The 15,435-nt window shown below is 35.9% G+C and overlaps 1 protein-coding gene across 2 annotated transcripts in view; it reads left to right on the top strand.

Moving 5' to 3' along the window:
- CABCOCO1 (ciliary associated calcium binding coiled-coil 1) overlaps nt 1-12,668 on the top strand; it is a 121,443-nt gene extending 108,775 nt beyond the window's left edge. For both annotated transcript variants that reach the window (XM_039255360.1, XM_039255358.1), the window contains 3 exons: nt 6,456-6,578; nt 7,004-7,144; nt 12,275-12,668. In XM_039255360.1, coding sequence (XP_039111291.1) covers nt 6,456-6,578; nt 7,004-7,144; nt 12,275-12,349 — 339 coding nt within the window. In that variant the 3' untranslated portion in view covers nt 12,350-12,668. The remainder of the gene's footprint in view (nt 1-6,455; nt 6,579-7,003; nt 7,145-12,274) is intronic.
- The last annotated feature ends 2,767 nt before the right edge of the window (nt 12,669-15,435 follow it).

The raw sequence follows: 15,435 nt of genomic DNA, 5'->3' as shown, positions 1-15,435 counted from the left end.
GTCCAAGGAAGTCTTCAAATAAGATAACATTGGATATGTGTTTGGTGATTTAAAGGTTGTGACTATATAGAAACAGGGTGATGGTGTGTGCTTATTAACAAATTCTTCTGAGTTAGCTGGGCTCTTTGGGCAATGTTACAAATACAGATATAGCATGGACCAGTATTCCCAATATGGCTACTCTACTCTTCCAGTGCTGGCATTAGAAAGATGATCCTTTCAATAATAACAGTAATTATAAATAATAATAATAATAATAATAATAATACACCTTTGGGTTTAATAATACTTTCCCTTTGAAGGACTCCCAGAATTTTCATCCGCATTATCTAATTTGTGCTTGAAACAATTCAATGAAGTAGCCAGGTAGCAATTATCATTATCCTACTTTTACAGACAAACAAACTGAGGCCTAGGGATTTTCTTAGCATCACACAATTAGGAATAGAGCCAAGTCTAAAGCCTATAATTCAGTGGTCTATCTTCCAGATTATTGCCATCTTTAGAAAATATTTGTGTATCTGAAGAACTGTTCTACCCCTCAGGAAATGTTTATGCTAGGGCCAGATCAAAACATCTTTTTCTTTTAAATTGCATTTACACTATGAGAAGTTACTTTTTTCCAAATTCATTAGAGAGGATTTTGCTGTCAGAGGTCATTAAGATAGGAGTACCCAGATTTCTTTTCAAGTTGTAATGTTGGCCTTAAACAGAACTACGCTTGGAAATGCTAAAGATGTCTAAAATACTCTGGAATCAGTTTCTTTAGTTATTTAACTTAAAAAAAAAATCAAGCCCAAGTTAAACAAGATCAAATCAGGAGATATAAATAAAAATGGGCACAAGGTGTTAACTCAAGTGTCCTAGCCAGACTGCAGTTTGGTTTACTGTGCCCTGCCAACTTACATTCCTCCTGGCAGCTTCAGCTGGAGTGGGTAGTCTTCATTTCCTGTCCTGACTTGTCCTGTGTCACCCGTCACCATTCAGGTGACTAGCATGTGGATCTGGTGGTCTTAAAGCTCTATTAAGTTATAGATGTTCAAACTGCCAGTATGTTGTGGATAAAAATAGAAGTTGCTATTAGATGTCTATTCATACCCTGCAGAAGCCTGGCAACATTTTGAACCTTTTCAAAATGTAAATACTGCATATTAAGCACAGGAAAGAAAATTAATGTGCTGCATTTGCGAATTTATTTCCAAGTCAAAAACGCAAAGGGGGAGGAGGACTCTTGTAGCAGAATTGATATTCTACATTTATGGGGTATCTTAAGAAGTTTGTAATGGCCTGAACACACAAGAAAACACTTTAGAAATGGATTAATTGAAGTTTCTCTGATAATCTTAGCTTTTGAATTTCCTCTCTTTTGATTTTAAATTTATGGCCTCAGTATGACATTACCAGAGTTTATTGCATTTTACAGGTGGCATTCATATGTTGTTACTTTTTTGTAGTATATTGTGGGCAATGGGTTACGGTTTTTGTTAAAAATTTCCAGAACCACACATGTACTGCTTCATTAGACTTGCAAATTAGTAATGCCTTTTTTCAAGGGGAGAAAATAGTTAAAACTTTACAGGCATTTTTGTGCATTTTCTCCTTAGTTAGTATTGGGAAATGTTTGCAATAAAGTTTGCTTTCTGAAACTTTGACATTTTGTAGTAAGTTTTGATTTACATATGAAGTCATCATCTGACAATTTGAAACAAATGTCCTTTAAAGCATACCAGTTTTTTGTATGTATTTCTATCGCTCAGAAAAGGCTTAACAGATTTATCGTGCTTCCTGCCATTCAAAACAATGGAAAGTTGTCATTTCAATGGCATTTCTTAATATTTTGAATAATTTAGTAATTGATGTAATAATTTAATAGATGCCACCTTGATCATAGATTTCATCAGTATAGACTACTCACAAATCATCTACCCCTTTCTTGTCAATGGAAAATAATAAAAAAGTAAAATAAGTAACAATAAAAACAATAAAAACAAAACAATAACAAAAACAAATAAATAACAAAAACAATAAACCAGAGTTGATACTATCAATAATGTTAACACATAAAGAAGTAAGAGAAAGCAGGAAGTAATACAATTTTCAGATAAAATTTGCATACTTTTTCTTAGACACAGTAAAGATTTGAAGCAGATTCTAATTCCTATCAGCATTTTGTAAACCTAAACTGACCCTGTACTTAGTTCCAGGAAGGTTCAAAATTCCTATCATTTATTCCCATGATAGAAGTGTATTTCATTCTGAATATGTAAAGTCTTAAAAGTATTCTAGTGATTGCATTTGGCTTGTAAAGTAAAGATCTTGGATTTTTTAAAACCTACATAATGTTCAGTGATGAAATTTTGTACTTACGAGTATTAAATTATGCCAAAAAACCATTTACTTGATATTCTTTAAATACCATAGCACAATTCCACTAAAGCTCAGATTGTAAACCATCTTAAATAACGCTAATGCAGTGTGCACGTAATGAACAATATAACTAACTTAAGTTAATTTTCATGTAACAGATAACATCTGGGGGAAATGTATAGTGGTAAGTTATGCAAAACTAATTTTCTAGGGACCACATCTGTAGATGTTATTTATTGTATGTTCACTTAACAGTCCATTATTCTGTTTAGAAATCTATTCTCTTCTTTATTAGAGCTTTTAATGTACTCACCTTGGTTCAAATGGTCTGCTCATTATCAGAAAAAATATAAATGGCATTCACATGGAACAACATGATTGTTTTTATTATATCCATTTGTGTGCAAGCATTCAAAAATGGCAAGAGAAACACATTTATTGCTTTACATTCAAAGTAATATTTAGGGGGTATTTGAAAGTCAAGCAAAACCAATCATTTGGCCAAATGGATGTATGTGTATAATCAGAAACTCCTGATTTTTAATCTCAGCATTAGGCCTCAGGCAAGTCACTTAAAGTCTTTTTCCTTTGTTTCTTGATCTGAAGATTATGGGTGCTATTCTCTTGTAGAAGAAGAAAGGGTGTCGCTAAATCAGGGTACCAAATAGGAGTGTTTTCTTTTAATAAACACACTTGATCCTTTTTCTGTTTTTATTTTTCGAGGTTTAAGAGGTAACATATTAGGCTTTTGAGGAAAAAAATATGAGACAATTACAATGCTTCAGGAATTTATAAAAATAGTTATAAAACTAGCTTTATTTAATTTGCTTCAACTATTCATAGACTTGAGGAAATTATAACGTTCTTTCAGAAAACCTAACTTAATAAAGCTGACCATGTCTTTCTGTTTTAAATAGATTTTATTACAGAACCAGTGATGTTGTAAAACATGAGGTTTTGTTAAAAAAAAATACAAAGGCCTAATTGTATTTTTTTAAGAAAGTATTGCATCAGACGGTTTCATTTAAACATATTTGCTGGCTCTGTGCTCTCACCACAATTATTGATTGTAATTTTCCTTAAACTTGTTTTTGAAAAAAACTACTTAATGGGGGGAAAAATCACTATGATGCTTCTGGCACTATGTTTATTTCAAACTATATATATATATGACAATATGATTTCTTATTATTAATGCAATGACTTTATATTTACTCCCATCTGAAACCGGACATTTCTTTCCTTTATAGTGTCTAACTAACATAGTCAAATGTAACTCTTTGTGAAAGAGAAAACTGTAGCTATGATTTGATTCATTGATGGTGTGCAAGACAGTCTGAAGAACAGAAATTCTCACCCCTAGTTTTTGTGCAGGAATTAAATCAAATGAATTCCTGTATGAGCTATATTCATAAAAATCAAGCAAATGAGGTTCTTAAGATAAATAAGAGCTTCACTCCACCAAAAAAAATAATAATGTAGAGCTGGGAATGATCCAAGTTCCCAAACGTGTGCCCAGTACACACACACACACACACACATACACACACACACACAAACATACACACTCACACAACCAGTGCCAAAGACAAGGAAAACTGGGTAGTTGGCAAGTAGTTCAGATGAGCTTTATAAAGAAGTGCAGACCACAGGGATATGAGGGATGGAGTGAGAAAACTGAACACAAAAACCTGCTTGCGTTTACTTGTGTGATCTGATGGAAGGAAGGGCACAAGGAGGCGGGGAGAGAGCTACCACCAGGATACAGGAGTGAACTTCACTAAGAGGTGAGAGAAAATTAGCAGAAAGTCCTAGCTTGTGTGTAGAAAAGCAGAGCTGCAAGACAAATTTAGCGAGAGCAACAAAATAAAATTCTGCTTTATTAAAAAAAATGTTTTACCCTGCAGATTACCTCATGCTTTCTTTCTCAGTGCTTACAGTAAATTCAGGAAACCCCATTCAGTTCCTTGCTCTCCTCTTTCCAATGTCTGTCTCACCGCCACTTCCCCCAAATTCCTATTCCTCACCCTCTGTTAAAGTCTATACCACTAAATAAATACCTCATCATCTGCCCTTGTCTCTGGATTCCGATGGGCAGCTTATTGATTTTACCTGTAATGTTGCAAAGGACACGAAAATATATTTAGCTGTTTCATTTTCCTAGCTGGGGAAAATAAAGAGCAATGTAAGGTTTGAGAGGATGAAAAACAAGCATGATGAAAAAAGATACAAATAATTTTATAGGAAGACGAAAATGTTTGTATGTCCCATTTTAGGGAAAAAATGACTTATAAACATGATGAGAGAAAATAATTGCTCTGATTTTTTAAATATTCTATTTCTATTAACCTTTAGTCAACTTAAGATGAACAATCTGGTGAACAACAATGTAAGATGTCACCTAACAGAAGAGATTAAGTGATTAATGATATCAATAATTTCCAAGTGTGGTAACATGATGCCATGCATACTGAAAACCACACAGGCCAAGAAGTTGGCACAGCAGGGTTTAACTCCCAGTCCTGTCACTAAGCAATGAGTTGACCTTAAACCAAACATTTAACTGCTTGGTTTCTAAATTACCTTGACTATAAAGTTTTAACACTCCAGTCCTTCTATATATCTACACTAAGCAGCAACTTCCTATAAAACTGAATTAAAATTAACAATTATGCAAAACATATATGGTATAGCTAAATAATAGCTTAGCTACTGAGACATTCCAAAACCTATCTTAATAAATAATATTATTAATATTCAAATGATAAAATATTATAACATGTAAGTTATACATTATTACATTATTACATGTTTAACATGTAAGTTAATGTGAACTATTGCAGAGAAATCAGAAATGAATGTATGATAACTTGAGATTTTTCAGGTCCCATAGGATGGTAATTGGTGATATTCTACAATTATAGAGTTTTGTCTTCAAACTTTTATGCTCAGGGTTGACTTTGTCAGTGTACAGTGGATGGCTTCACCTCAGGGCCTCAAAAACGAGGTCTTGAGAGCTTACTATATAAACTAGAACATCAATGTACTGATATACAGTGAGGAATGTAATAGGCATGAAAATCAAAGCACTCAACCGAGTCTTTAGAGATCAATTGAGATGGGAAGTCAAATTATGATCAAAACGTTACTTGTTAAACATGGAGTCAGAATAAAAGGTTCTGTGTTTAATTAAATGGTTCAGGTGTTTGACACCATCAGTGCCTCATCTCTTTCTAACCTCCAAGTCAGGGTGGAATGGACACTGCTTAAGTTGACTTCTTTTACTCCTATTTCTTCGTTTCTGCTGTTGACCAACCATCACCCTCTCTGGAATTTGTGCACTTGCTACAGAATTATTCAATGTTCACAGCGAAGTCTTGCCTTGCCCCCTGTGTTTTTGGTTGGTATCGCAAATCTCCTCTCTGATTTACAGTGTACTAGCTTTTATACATTAACCTTTAGAGCCTTTATTGTCCTGATCATGACGTTCTTGGTGGCCACTTTGTTACAGCCTCCAAAAACACCCTCACTCTGCTGAGTAACGTCAATCACCATCAGGCTGTTGTTGCGTGCTTCAAGCACCCAACCTCTGCCAGAACTGGATAAGGTATGCAGAGGATCTAAAACACGGTCTCCTACAAAGAGCTTGTAGGCAGCAGGAAGGACACATGAAACAAAGATCAAGACAGTATAAAATAAAGTTCTAAGCCACATAGTATGGAAATAGAAAAAGAGAGTGGAAAGAGTAAAATGCTAATTATCAGATACAGAGACCAAAAAGCAATAAAGAACTAATAGCGCAGTGGTATCAAGAATTCAGAGGAGATGGCACTTAAAATATAATAAAATTGGAACTATATATATGTGCACCTGTATAAATATTATATATTATATAGTCATATTAATTGTATATAATTATGTGTTAATTAGCATATAATTTTAATATACTAGCATATATTATATAATATGCTACGTATTTATATATTAAATATTCATTTTAGTATATAGAGAGAAATGAATAGATTGGCCAAAATTGTGTTTTCTCACCAAAGGCTTTGTCATGATATAGTTCTTTTCTTCCCCTCCAGCAAATGATAGAGGTTGTCAAGCCTTCAGGTGGTCTCTTCCCAGATCCTCTAGAAGAAGGAATCTCACTTGATGTTTATTCAACATTCATAGAGCCACCCCCAACATTGGATTCAGGAGTGAAGGTATGTTTTCTTTTGTCTCTCAATTCACCTTATCTCAGTGTTATATTCACTAAGGGCAGGAGCAAAGAAAGCAAATGCTCTTCCATTTTCTTTCCCCCCGATTTTTCCTAGCTCAATATAAATATTTCTTTTAGGGTTGCTTCACAGATGGGCCAGCTGAGGATGGTTTAGCAATTTTAATCTCTCCTTCTCCAGCCTCCCCAGTCTCCACCTCCACTTCCCTAAGAGTAAACACTGATTGGCACCGTAACTTGATCTGGCAAAATGCTCATGAGTAACGAAAATGCAGGATAACAGCAAATTAAAATTTCCTTCCAGACCAGCATCATTTCATGTAGAAAAGTACCCAAGAGAAGTTGAGGTTACATATAGATCACTGAATGCTCCTGAAGCCACTTGAGAGTTGTTCTCTTTTGATATTGCAGGGATTGGATCAAGACCAAGTCCCTAAGGAATCCCAGTCAGAAGCCAACATTTCCGATGTGGATCCTTTATTGGGTTTCACCATTGAAGATATAAGATCAGTGCTGGGTCAAGTCACAGATGATATTTTAATCGGCATTCAGGTACTCAGCCTTGATAGTGTGCTCACTTACTTTATTATTATTGGTTAACTAGGCAACTTCAACCTTAGGTCTGTAAATATTATCCACACCCTGTTAACAAGAGTGATGCTTATGATGGAGAACCTCAATTCAACATCTCCACACAATTCTCAGTTGAGTCACCAGAGACTCCAGAAGATCACGAAATAGATTCACTAACAGCACCTAGAGTGGTGTGTGTTGCCAATTTACAAAATCATCTGGCACTGAAACAGGAAAAATAACATGGTAAAGGCTTCATGCCTGTTATTCTGTAAACATTGCTCCTGCAAGAGTAAAGGGAGTCCATTGCTAACAGTAAGCACTGTTTCTTCAATAAGTCTTCTCACCAGAGTTCTAATGAGAGGCTTTCAGATCTTTGAACTCCCTCTCAGATAGTTTGTTCCATTTTACATATCGCTATTAAGCCGAGCAATTTACACCAAAGGCTGCATGGAAATAGGGATGGAACAACCATTCCGGTAGTGCCTGCCAGTGATGGATCGTCAGGTCAGCTCTATGCGTGGACTCTTTTTTCCTGTCCAACAAAACAAAGCAAAACAAGACAAAAACCACTGCTACCTCAACACAAAGACTTGCATCATTTTCCAGGCAAAATGATTAAGTAAGTGAATTGCATATTTGAAGAGGATTTGTAATTTCTTACAGAAATGACCATGAATCAATAGAACAATGTACTACATGTTTCAAATATTAATGCATCTCTGGGAAAGATTTAATTGTTATCTGAACATGAGACTATATATTTTAAAAAAGCACACTGTATTAACAGCTAATTTAGAAAGAGTGAAAGATTAGCTTGGCAAAAGCATACCTTGTTACTTATTAATCATCAAATGCTAATGCACTATTTATGTGAACATTTAATGATTTGATATGAACAGAATCAGCCAAAGTCCTCAGCTTAATAAAGGGTGTTTAGTGTTTACCAGAAATAGTGGTAGAACACGTTTCACACAAAGCGTTATTGTTAACAACCCCATGAATGTAATAACTGGTTACTGTGTAGAAGGGCAGAGTGCAGTTGAAATAAACTGAGTTCAGAACATATCTCCTTTATAGATTTGATAACGTTTCGTCTAAATATAGTTTATGTATAATCATGGCCCTGGGCTCCTTTGCCGTCCCGCAGCTCTGAAATTATTGCTGAGGAACTACTAGACAGTAATAGAATTGTTTGCAGGCCCCCCAAATTGAAAACATCTTTACCAAGGCCATGTTCCATGGAGTGAGCAGTATATTTTTAACTATTCATTGACTTTTTTTTTTTTTTTACTGCTAGAGTTTGCAGCATTTATATCACTCCTCTATAATGGAGACAGTATGTTTGCTATATGTGCGTGTTACTGTCCCTTTGGCCTAAAGCCAAACTTGCCAGGTCTGGAAGTTCATTAGCTGGTTCATCTCAATGTGATTAGGCACAGAAAGAACTTGGACGAGGGGTAGGAGTGAGGATCCTTTAGGTGCCGCAACCATTTCCATTTTCAGTGGATTCACAGGCATTAGCCTGAACCAAATTACTGCCAATTTTTCAATAAAATGGCTTGATGATGTGGATTTATACAATGGCTCAAGACAGCAAACCCCTTTATGTATTTTCGCTCAATAATCCTCGTAAAGTACATGAGAATTAGCCTTGCCCTTCCCTGATAAATAAGTTGAAAAATGATAAACGCGGGAAGACTAAATCATTTATCTAGTGTTTCCAGGGTCAGAAACTGATGAAAGCCCCTGAGTGGAAGCTATGACCTGTATTCTAGCTCTAATTCCAGTGCTATCCACGAAAACCACATAACCTCTAATATCACGACCAGGCTACTTTGGATACTTTAACACTACCATGGTGTGGCACTAGTTCGGTGTTTACACTTGTGCCTTGGTCAGATTCCAAGTTTAATTACTTCTCTGCTTACCTAAATGTCTTCCCCTGTTTTAGGTGAGCAAGTTGTTCTCCCCTTCTAAACCCTGCCTTCCAGTGTCGCTGGCTCTTAAAACTGCAGCATGCCTGTTCAAAGGTAGCTCCCTGTCATGGTCAGGGTATGAATATACTTGCTGTGGGAGCATTTAATGAATGACTATTTGTAAGATGTTTTAAATTTTCCAATGTTTTCCCCTCCTTTATTTAAGAGCCATACTGTTATGATAATTTTTAGGGGGAAAGGCAGTTAGAAAATTCATGTTTTGAGTTCAGTTTTTTTAGAGCTCCTTCTCCAGCATGGTTTCAGGCATTTTCCACATTCTATAGTTCAGAAATTTCAGAGAATGCAGTGTGAATCTTTACATTTTGTATGTTAATCCACTTACTTTCCCATTGACTCACTTTATAGTTCTAGAGATTTATTAAGAATGAAGTTATCTTGGCCCTGAGATGTTAATTAAAATTATACTGAAGAGAGCAAACATTTTAAGCTTATATAGTTTAGGTATTTTAATTTTAAAGATACATTCAAGGTGAAATTATTTTGGCCCTGAGTTGTATAATAAAAATTATACCCAGTGGAGCAAACTTTAATATATTTAAAGAATTACGTTTCAGAGAAATACGAATACTAACACCAAATTCTTACATTAAATGTTGGCTCTTGGCCCTGTATAAGCAATAGTGTAAAATAATGTGAAAACCTTGAGGGAAGTTTGCCATCTTGGGACCTTAGGTATTTTTAGGTCAACTTGAATTTCCAGGTTAGAAAAGCTGAGTGGGACACCGCCTCAAGGTAGTAATCACTGAGAGGCTATTGAGCCCAGGTCATGGGTTTTCCATTCTTCACTTAAAAGAAATAGAAACTCTCCCTCACTAGTGGTTGTGGGACAGCTTATCTGTTCAGCAGTGTTCTGAGGAAAAAGAAGGAGACATAGTAGACTAATGACAGCTTCATTCTTGACCAGACAAAGAGTCTTTTCGTCTGGGCTCTGCTGGTTGTGCCTGAACTGAAGTACTGATCACCATAGTCTAGAGCTGTGAAATGTAGCTCCCCTCTGTCAGTGCACTGTGCTGCTGGGCACATATCTTACCTAGGTGAACTTTCTCCCAAAAGTCCACACTTGTGTCAATGAATTTTGTTTCAGCGAAATACCAGAAAGATCTGCAGATTAATGTGAAAACACTGGTGACACAGGGAAACTGAGGCTGATCAATGATAGTACGTGTCTTTAATCAAAAGAAATGAAATTATTAATGGACATAGAACACATGAATTGAAAGTGAGATGAATTAACTGTTTATTAGTTCGACTAGTGTTTCCCAATCCTTTGGAATTGAGACAAGATTATCTCTTCAAACCTATACGGTCTAATATGTTGCATGCCAGAGAGAAGCGGGACTAATACATTTTTAAAATATTTCTCAAGCTGCACCTGAGTAATTCGGTTGAGCATCAGACTCTTGATTTTGGCTCAGGTCATGATCCCAGGGTTGTGAGATTGAGCCCCACATCAGGCTCCAAGCTGAGCATGGAGGCTGCTTAGAAATCTCTCTCTCTTTCCCTATGCCCCTCTCCCCCAGTTCCACTTGACTACTCTTTCTAAAGAACTTTTTTTTAATTCACAAAGTCATACTAATGAAATACAACATTGATGAATATATCACAAAGTCAAGAGTTGGGATTATGAATTTACATACTTAATTATTAAACCACTTAGTTTAAAAAAAAAAAAAGAATATTCAAGGTAGCTAAGTGACTTGTCCAAGGTTACATAACTAAATTAATGTCTCGGTCTCCAGCTCCTAGACCAGTGCTCTTTCCAGCCCTACCAAAATCATTCTCAAGCAGATTAGTGATTCCTAAAAACTGACAGAGTTCCTTTGTAACCTGGAGGACGGTGTTCATTTTTCCTTGCCTCCTCCACCCAACCACCAAGAAACAAAAGAGGAAAAAAATAGGAAACCAGAGGCCAGAGCTTGATACAACTTGTAGAGTTTGATAAAACTTGAACCAAAGAAGAAGGCTATTTATGAGGATCCAGAATTGTTGACACCAATGTGATATTTTCAGAAATATTGATTCTTACCAGTGAAGATGACACAAAATCTCATCAGATGAGATAACCAGGGTACACATTTCAAAACTATCTGTTATAGTTACACTTCTAAATAAATAAGAATGAAAATTTATATGTGGACAAAAACAGTATTTGATTTTTTAAGTTTATTCTGTATAAATTGAAATAATAGAAGTTTTCTCAAAATACAGTTACCCTGAAGACATTAAATTATGTTGCAGATGTTAACATTCTAAACTTCAAATTGCTTATTAGTACTTCTGTATGTAAACTACTCCTCATACACTCGTAAACTTTTTTTAAATCACCTAAACAAAACACTAGTTTCACCACATTGCTCACCACTGATTTCTCTATACCTAATTTTATTATACATCATGAAAAAGGGAAGACATTTCCGGAACTACTAATGTTCAGATAATGTAAAAAGATTTCTCAAATTGTGCAGGTAGCAATGTCAGCCCACAGAATATCACTGCCAGAGGCTAAATGCTATCATAGCTGCAGCAAACACTAAAACCTGTCAGCAATCTCTTTACTTTTTTATACCAAAACTGTACCACAAAGTGGCATAATTCCAAGAGTTATAATGTATAAAGGATATTCTTAATTATGAGAATTGTTCTAATTGTGAGATGATTTGTGTTCTTATTCCACAACAGAGGCTTTCCAGGATCCCATTTAGAATGTATTACACAGGAGACAAAAACATCATTGCAAAGGGGTGGGGGTACCAACCACAGTGCACTAACTGAGCCCAGAGCAGTTTTTCTGATTCGGTGCTTATTGGTAAAGTCTGTCTGAAAATACAGATAAATTATCCTATCTTCCAACACAAGGCTGTGTGAAAAATGGCTGTCCAAATACCACTTCCTGTTCATAGCAGCCACGCTATACATTGGGAGTGTGCAGAGAAATATGATAGAGTGTTATCACATCACTACAGGCCGAAACACAGCTCTGTCTGCAAAACAGGAAGGTGTGTGAGGGATAATGTCTGTCTTTAGGCACTATAGTATGTCAAAACCGCAAAGACAATGTGCAGCAAAAGATAGCTTCATCATAACCACTTTTTTATGATTGTCTTCACAGACCGAGATAAACGAAAAGCTGCAAATACAGGAAGAGGCCTTTAATGCACGAATAGAAAAATTGAAAAAAGCCTGAGGACTTAGTGCAAGGGGAGTGATGCTAAACTTCACAGAAACAAACAGAACCAGCCGGAATAATAGACTCTCCAGAGCGGCATATCTCCTTCCTTTCATTGGGAGAGGAAAACCAAGCCCCGCTTTTTATTATCCTAAGTAATTAGGAAAGTATTGGTCCTCATTTTGCTATCTCCTGTCCCATAACAGCCTCTGAATTTATTGCACTAAGTATAATAAGAACATTTTGTATACAAGAGTTTGGAGAATTATATATAAAAATACAATTACTTTTATGATACTCCTTTGACATTTTGACTAATAAATGCTATTCATCTTCAGGGAGAAGGAAGCCAACTTTTTTTAAATAAGAAAAAAAATAATAATTTTATCCATATTGACCCAATGAGCTGCCACATTACTGGAGCCCTGTGAACAGATACCATGCGGCCAAGGATAAAACTTGCTAAACAATAGCAATTAAAACGCATATATTATGTGTTTTTCCCCCCTTAAATTGCTTGATTTTCTTATTTAAACGTTTCAGTGTGAAACCAATTTTCTGAAATTATATAATGCAGTTTGAAGCACTTTAATTTATTCTGTACTGTATTTGTTATTTCTAATCCTGTTACTCTCCCTGGAGAATACATGACCTATATAAAAAGAAGCAATGTATAAATGGTTATTAAAGACCAACCTATATATAGATTGTAAAAATCTTAAATACAAATCAGACTCACTGAGCTCTTAAAATTAACCATTATATTGCAGTAGAATGATTGAAAACATCTCAAGCCTTTAAATACCTTCATGAAAATATAGTTTTAGAAGAAAAATATCCATTTGCCAACTGATGGTTTCAGGTTGGATAAATTAAATTAATTACTAGCTAAGTCCTTTCCAAATTTCTTAGACTTCAGAGTGTTCTAGAATGGAGAGCATTACTAAGAAGAGGAGAGTTCCTTCAAGAAGTTCTTAGTTTATACCGAAACCAGAGGTACTTGGTTGAATATGTTCTATCTATGCCTTAACTTTAGGCTAAACCTTACCTTCTCTATCAGTATCGAGGGGATTACATAAAATATATTCATTGGAGGTAGAGACAGATCTGACAGCATTTGGTAGTTTTCTAACTGTACTAATCAGTAAAGCAAGAATAGTCCTTAAGATAAAGCCATGTTTATTGTTTATGCAGTTCCAAATCTGGACGGCCTGGAGATATGCTGAGGTGTGTTTCTTCCTTGAGCTGTCCTTCCTAGCTGAAAACGTTGATGGCCATAGGAGATCAATAGGAGGGCTTGCAAGGCTTGATTCTGTCAAGCAGTCTTTTCTCCAGAGAAAACAGAGGTGAAACTAGAGAAACCACAAACAGAATAAAGGGGCTCCTAGAAATCACCAAACACAGCTTCAGATGCAATCATTGGGACAGAGTGCACCCACATTTCTAATAAAGTGCTTATTTTCAACAAGAGTACAAGCAGTCCAAAACTGAATAAAAAACTAGTAGTAAGATCCCTTAAAACTACAGATACTAATATTCACACCTAAGGCTTACCTTTGGAAAAGACTGGCTTCGCCACTGGCTAGTATGTGACTTTGAACAAACTATGCAACCTCTGTTCATCTATTAAATGGGGCTTATACTTATTTTTGCGGTAGCCATAAGGCTCCAATAAATTCATATTAAAGGACACTTGTTGTTAGGTTTGGTATCTGTTCACCTCTTAGGATACCCAAAAAGGCACCAGCCATCCCTCATACCCACCACCCAGGTGTTTGATCAGCCTCTTTGCCAGAATTCCTGGCCTTCTCTGTCTCTCCATTGGCACCTGTAGACCAGTGTGTCTTGCCCTGGTAACCACTTTGCCACTGTGCCGTCCTATGTCCTTCATGCTGGAGCAGCCCAGGGCTCTCTGTGGCAGCCTCACTGTACCCTCTCATAATAGGAGAAAGAGCAGTCACAGTAGGAGTCTCTCATTCCCATTAATTTTGAGTTGATAGAGGGATATACCCACTCAATTAAAGACAACAACAACGAAGTGCAGACAGTATGAAAAATAAACTTCACCCAAGCTGAGTACCCTCATTTCTCTCCCCACGAGGTCACCATAGCTTCCAGTAAATTCTTAGAGAAGTATTTTTAACCCATTTAAACACTGGATGCTTGTATAGAGTGATCTTTTTAAAAAAACATAATTTCATTGTTGTTTACATTACTCTTTTCATCAAATAATATATTTTGGAGATTATTCTACACTTTAATGACCATATAGTATTTCACTTTGTCAATTCCATAACTTTTGAACTAGTCCTAGTGATGAACTTTTTATTGTTTTCAGTAATTTACTATCACAATGGTACATTGCCATTTTTATAAACATATGTGATTGTACCTATAGGATGAATTCCTAGGAAGGGAAATTTCTAGGTCAAATTTAGTGCCTTTAAAGGACATTTCACTAACAGTGAAATGAGAATACCTATCTCTCTCTCTACGTTGTTACTGACAACATGCATTGGCCATTTTTTTATCTTTGGTATTCTGATAGGTAGAACATAATATCACACTGTTGTGTTAATTTGCTTTTGTCTTTTTGCTTACACAGATTGAGCAACATTCATATGTTTATAAGCAAATGTGTGTGCATGTGTGTGTGTGTGTGTGTGTGTGTGTTTATCTTCCTAATAAGCCTAGGAAGAGAACGATAGGTATTATTGGCCTTATTATATCGTTACAGAGTCTGAAGCTTAAGGAGATTATTAACTTGAACCAACTTGTGCAATTACTAATTGATGGATCAAGACTTCAAACCTAGGTCTGATCTATTTTATAGATGAGGAAGCTGGAACTCAGGAAATTTTTAAGTACTTTTACCATGATCACCAGTAAGTGGTAGAAATAGGCTTTGAACTTAGGCCGTATGATCACAAAGCCCACATTCTTCACCTTTATCTTCACTGAGCTATCTCATTGTCAATAGGAAACTGTGAAAAGCAAAAACTGGACTTTCTTTTTTTGTTATTAGTTATAATAAAAGGACAAAATTTGGGCACCTGGGTGGCTCAGCCAGTTAAGCAACTGACTTTGGCTCAGGTCATGATCTC

The sequence above is a fragment of the Hyaena hyaena genome, unplaced genomic scaffold, assembly GCF_003009895.1.
Source record: "Hyaena hyaena isolate Hyena2069 unplaced genomic scaffold, ASM300989v1 scaffold_522, whole genome shotgun sequence".
NCBI lineage: Eukaryota > Metazoa > Chordata > Mammalia > Carnivora > Hyaenidae > Hyaena > Hyaena hyaena.
Note: the sequence above shows the minus strand (reverse complement) of the source record. Positions and strands in the feature narration are given on the sequence as shown.